At 42.1% G+C, this 6,493-nt stretch overlaps 2 protein-coding genes across 4 annotated transcripts in view; one reads left to right on the top strand and one right to left on the bottom strand.

The window, feature by feature from the left end:
* LOC101846199 overlaps nucleotides 1-6,493 on the bottom strand; it is a 77,877-nt gene that overhangs the window by 21,773 nt on the left and 49,611 nt on the right. The window lies entirely within an intron of this gene.
* The window catches only part of LOC101845990, a gene marked incomplete at its 5' end in the record, with an annotated part of 3,767 nt that continues 3,136 nt past the window's right edge, over nucleotides 5,863-6,493 (top strand). Inside the window, 1 exon segment of the mRNA XM_005093645.3 lies at nucleotides 5,863-6,034. Coding sequence (XP_005093702.1) covers nucleotides 5,884-6,034 — 151 coding nt within the window.

The following is a 6,493-nucleotide window of genomic DNA, read 5'->3' on the forward strand; positions in this document are numbered from 1 at the left end:
CTGAAGGCTATATCGCTTATTACAGGACCGAATTTTACCAAATTTCACACATATAACAAGCATAGTAAGGAGTTTTAAAATCCGCAATGAAATTTGAGAAACAGTTTCGTTCCCATGGATACGGCGGCCATATTGGATTCTGTTGACATGTCTTACGTAATGAATACCTCCCTTGTCGCTCATGGAAATTGATAGTAGGGTTTTTTTTTCATGCGTGTTCACAAACATTAGATCTAAAGATTTGTCTGTTGTTTTTTTCCTGAACGAAAAGGAAATTTTTTAATGAATTTTTTCCTGAGGTAGCAGTCAAGTTTGCAAAAAATCCGTGAAAATCCACACTCCAGACACCACCAACGAAAATCTATTCCATATATCATAAATTCAAAAGACAAATTTTTAGAATTACACCTTCTCTTCATTCTGTGAAAATTTCATGAAGATTGGATGAAAAATGGTGGAGTTATTCAAAAAAGTATAGAGAAAAGTCGCGTTTTGAGAAAACGGCCGACAAAGAAAAATAAAATACTGACTTTATGAGGAAATGGCGGTGACAAACATGCCCGGTATGGGAAAAAATACGGTTTTGGGGGTTGGGGTCTTATGCTATGAAATAGTTGTAGGAGAGGCTGAGTAAGCTAAAAATGCCTACAACTCAAATTCCATAATTTTGAGCCGAATTTTGACTTTGAGGGTGTAGCCCCCCTTTAATATGTTTTATGTCATTTCAATAAACATCACCATGTGTATCATTATTACCAGCACGAGTGCGTGAGCGCGAGTGAAAGCGTGTGAGTGCACGTGAGTCTGTGCGTGCACGCGCCCGCGTGAGTGTGTATGTGATTAGGGGAGGGGGAATGAGTTCATGTGTGCGTTCGTGCGTGCGTACTTGCGTCATGTGTATGTCTTAATTCAAGTCTGAGAATGGCACAACTTCTCATGAAACGTGACAAGTAACGATGAGGAACAAATTTGTACAAGAAAATCCCATATAAACGTTCACGGGACACTAACCTGTTCACGCGAAATGCGGGTTGATTTGCGTGTCTATGACGCGTGTGCAACCGACTTCATTATTAATTGTTTTCATGCTAGATCTAGGTTAAAGTTGCTTGAACGCATTCATTGATACAGTTTACAACATTTATTGACCGTTCACAAATGACGTCAGCTCAGATGGGGAGGTCCTTACAAAGTTCACGTCAACCATGATGCTCTAAAAGGTGGGGAGTGGGGAGGGGGGAGGGGGGAAGAAAGGAATAAAAACTGTTATAGACCACATTTTCCTGGCCTAAAATTAACACAATTAAATTGGGCCATATATTTTGGCTTAAAAGCTAAAATTAATAGTTACCTCCCCATAGCACAGACTGCAAAAAGCTAGATACATATGTACATAGTTTGGTTGGCGTCATAGTGTTACCCCCTAGGGGTGTCTCGGGAAAGATGGGAGAAGATGACAAGGGGGGGGGGGTCATTTTTGTCCAACTGTTTGTGAATTGTTCCTTAACCTTATCCGTAGGTCGTGCATTACTATCGTATCCATACGACGTGGAGAACTCTGTGCCACCATTTTCAAAAAAGGAAATTTACTCGTTAATCCGATCCGTACGCCTTTGCATAGCAGTCTGTCAAAATGATGAGGATTTTAAATTTCTTTATTCAAAGCTCGGTAGTTATCTAATGCTTCATTTGAGTTCGAATTATGAAATTCATGTACTGCTTTGTATTTTTCCCTTTTGCTTAATAGCATTCATTATCACACCATGGTGGTTGGGATGTACGCTCTTTGAACCTTTTAACACCTGTAGATTACATACAATCGGCAGCACTTTTAACACAATGATTCAACATCACCACAGCATCGTCTGTTTTACCTGCGTGGATAAGATCAGAAAAATCTTTTTGAACACCCAACAGGTTGTCCTCTAATGCCTGTACATAGTCTTCGACGTATGCGTTGTTCCAAAAACATTTCTGGATATTTTATAAAAGACACAAAACTTCTTGTTCAATGAGTTCACATTCGGTGCCAGGTGCTGTAAGTGTTAGACTAAGATGGAAACGGTCAGACTCTGATCTAGGGATTATTTTAAAAGCTTTAATTACATCCTAAAACCCATCCGTGCTTACAATGCCTTTGTTTGCAATGCAGGTGATGTTCCCTTCCTCGTCTCCATTTACTCTACCATTCAGTATTTGAAGTTTGTTAATTTTACAAAACTCTATAAGTTGAAACCCAAATGCGTTTGTTTCTAAATATCTCGAGACATACGACCGCTGACATCGAAATCCATATAATCTGAGATAAAATCGCAAGTATCAAATCCATAAACAAAAGAAGCCATGTTATCAGTCAAAATAAAATCATCCATTACACCGGTCCTAGAATTTAAATCCCCAGCAATCAACCAAGGCAAGTTTCCATATTTTACATTGATCGTTTCCCACCATTCATTAAACTGGCCAACGCTCTTCAATAATGTCTCACGATACACGGGTGAGTATTCATAATTCATGTAGAATGTAAACACGGGTTGTTAATGTTATTTATTGCAGCTAAATGCATTTGGTTTTCCGGTACTTCTGTTTTCACTGTTGTTCTGAAGGGGCCGGCCGAACTCCTATCTCGCCGCAGACAGACCTCCTGGAGTTCTCGCTGTTGTTGTTCCGTGTGCCTGCGTTGATCTCCCTGCGTTACGAATGTGTCGGTGGGTTGTGGCGGAGGAACACGAGGGCGCCAGCTGAGTCTCTGGAACCACAACCAGTATTCAATTCTTGTAGTATCTTCTCTGGCCTTTGTCTCTCAGTCTGCCCAATTCCTGGCGCTGCTTCAGAGTACGGTCATTTGAGACGCCAACATCCATTCTACGAAAATCCTGTCTCGCCCTGAGAACCTCTAGTTTGTCCACGAACTGTGTGAAACGAACTATGACCGGCCTCGTGCTGCCCCTGCCGTGTGCGCCCAATCGATGTGCACGAATGATGTCTTCCTCCTTCCAGGTTTTGGAGGGCACTGCTTTGTTTAGGAGATCGGTTATCTTCCTTTCATTTCAGTGTTGTCGCCATCCTTGTCCTCCATTATTCCGTGGAAAATAACATTTTCACGGCGACAGTACTGTTCTAGACGCTCACTATTGTCCTCCACCTGGCATAGACGCTCTGTGTTTGTGTTATAAGATCATTGTTAGCGCTGATGTCAAGCAGGAGGATATCGTGGCAGCGCTCTATTTCGTCGACCCGTTCTTTTACAACATGTATGCTCTCTTTTACTTCTGGAATAGCTCTCTCCACTTTTTGCATAGAACACACTATCTTCTGCACCTCCATTGTAAGGGTAAGGAATTTCTCACAAATATTGTTGTTGATTGTATCGAGCTGCTCCTCGAAAGTAGGTCCTGGGTTTGACTCAACGTCGCCTGCTAAAAGTAAAGTGTTTACAACAGGTTCGTACATGAGAGACTTTATAAAGTGCAACTATTACCCACATAGCCAATACACAAACAAATAGTCGGCATTTCAACTCACTCCATTCCTCTTGTTTTGTGTTAGAGCGAACGTCGTGTAGTGTTTTTGGCTTACGCCCACCAGTAAACTGTCCTATTGTGCAGCGCCACTGCTCCACGATTGGGTTTTGGATATATGCCTGGTTTTCTCAAAATGTTGAAAGTACTAGACTCTTTCTCAGTGAAGTAAAAAATAGACTTGTTGATCATTCTGCGCATAACATAGAGGAAGAAGTATGTCGCAAGTATAATTAATTATCTCTTACAATTCCGTTTCAAGAAACAGCTGAATATATCACCGACCTCCCACAGTACTGGAGCAGAAAAGTTATATCTTTGCTAAAAACCCATAGCCTTCCATTAAATAACCATCTCTATCGGGGGAAATTAACGAATTCGCCCTTATGTGAGAGGTGTGAATCTCATTAAATTGAAGATGAATTTCACTTTATTTTCTATTGTTCACACTTTGTCCATCAAAGGAAAGTGTTAATCCCTACCAGTGACAGAAATATGCAATGTTAGACCTACGATAAAAGATATGTGCACAACCTGTACTTATTCATTATGAAAACTTTATTGATCAAATGAGTGCTTTATATGATGTGATGTGGGCCAATGGCCTTAAACACTGAATAAACGTACTTACTTACTGTCAAAATGATGTTTTGAGAAATGCTGAAAGTTGCAAAGAGATCTTCGAACTAGAAGAATTCTAAAATGTAAAGAATACAACCGCGGGGGTACAAAGTGACCCCAGGGCGTACGAAGAGGGTTAAGGGATGGGCCGATTTTAACTCCGCTTGCCAGAGCCAACCCAGGCTGAGTGCGATGCAACATTCCAATAGAGACAAACGGAGAAGATAGAGCATTAAAACTTTCCCATTGGGGTATCGAACATACGCCATCGGCAAGTAGCTAGCGGTCAAGAGCCTTGCCACTACACTATGGGCGCCAATACACCATGGGCGCCAATACACCTGGTCCAGTTCGAGTATAGTGGAAAGAAAAAAATTGCTCAGACAGGTACGATACCCCTGAAGAAACAAAACTTGACTTCTCTTCGAGACGACCCCCCCTCCCCCCCACACACACACACTTTCCATCATTCCATCATGTACTTTTTCCACTCCTTCCTCCCTTTAAAAACGAAAGAGAAAAAATGATGATAATGTTTTTCTATCTGTATAGAATTAATGTTTTAATGAATTTTTCTAGTTACTCACGTTTCAACTTTATTTTGATAATAGGGATATGATGCATCATTAACCCTTCACTGCCTAGCCAGGGACTCCTTTGACCTCAATAGAGAAGGCCCAACGGTGAAAGATTTTAAGAACTGGCCTACTCTCAGGGGTGCGTCTCTCACGCCAACATTGCATGTATGCAACACATAGAAGAAGAAAAAGGAAACAAAGAAAGAAAACGAACTCCACTCAGGCATAACCCCGTCTGTTCCGTGTGCCAAATTCGAAAGAAAAAACCCCATGTAAATGATGGCGAGGTTGTAGCCTACTTTGTGAGTTTTAAAATACGACAGATGCGGGCTTGCTTTATAATTTTTTCCCTCCTATTTTTAAATACCATGGCTTTCTTTCGTCTCCCATTCGCACATCGTTTTGTGAAGAAACATTTATTAGACATTATATGTAGCCCATATAAGTTTTTCCTTTCATGAACTATACTCTATGTAACCCAAATAAGCACCCCTCCCCTCCCCGTAAGCTTATTTGGGCTATCATGGCCCACATAATCAAACATCCCTCCTTTCTGAACCGTGACGGCTTCCTGACCACGTATTGTGTCTCTATAGCTTTCACTTGGTCTTGCTTGATTTCTTTTTCAAGTTGGTTTCAAATACCCTGTCTAATAAGGCAATCTTGTCTTCGGCATTCTTAAAATATGTCCTAGATATTTCTGTCTTCTCCTTTTAATGGTTGTATCGACAATCATTCCAGCTACTCTTTCCAACACTTCATTACTTGTAATAACTTCAACAGACACACACACACTCTCTCTCTCTCTCTCTCTCTCTCTCTCTCTCTCTCTCTCTCTCTCTCTCACTCACTCTCCCTCCCTCAAAAATACACAGACGTCCACAAAGACATTAGATACGTCCAAAGAGACATCAGACCCGCCCCAAAAGACAATTGACCCGCCCCAAAAGACATTAAACCCGCCCACAAAACAGCACAACCACCTTGAAGATATCAGACCCGCCCACAAAGACATCACACCCGCCCCAAAAGACAGTAAGCCCGCCCACAAAACAGCAGGCCCACCTTAAACGACATCAGACCCGCCCACAATGACACCAGACACGCCCCAAACAGACACCACATCTGCTGTCATTTGTCAGCAGCCAACAAGCCTTGCAAGCATGGGATCCTGGGACAAGCGCAAGTGCTACAAGTACAGCAGTCTAGTGGGCGCCTTCCTGGTCTACACACCCCACGGAATCACGTGGTACTGGGGCAACGTCGTCGTCTACACAAACTCCTACTACAGACACCATCTGGGGCCCGACTCGGGTAAGTTTAATTTCAAATAAATATCCCATATATCGACCTTGCTTGTTGAACGAAACCATAAATTTGTCTTCCCCCCCCCCCCCCCCCCCGAAACAAGCGGGAAGGGAGCGTATGGCGTAAACATCTATAATAAGGATTGCTACAGTTCGAAACGGATATTCGCTATAGATATGACGCGTTGCCTATGAAAGGGGCTGCTTTTCAACGCAATGGGTTGGGTTCACTCGGGGGACTGGCTAGATCTAGATCTGGGTAGGGGTATTTGATAATCAACATCTAGAACTCGCATCTGCGATTTGTCACTGCTGCGACCAGGGTGCTGACCCTGACAGTCCCCTTTATGTGGGTGATTCCATAATTACCTCGATATCCTGACCTTTTTTTAAATTACCCTACCAATAAGGTTAAAACTGCCAATCTTCTTCGGAATGTGTAAAACGTCCTTAATTGTAATAGTTG

Source organism: Aplysia californica, unplaced genomic scaffold (assembly GCF_000002075.1).
Source record: "Aplysia californica isolate F4 #8 unplaced genomic scaffold, AplCal3.0 scaffold00067, whole genome shotgun sequence".
Lineage (NCBI taxonomy): Eukaryota > Metazoa > Mollusca > Gastropoda > Aplysiida > Aplysiidae > Aplysia > Aplysia californica.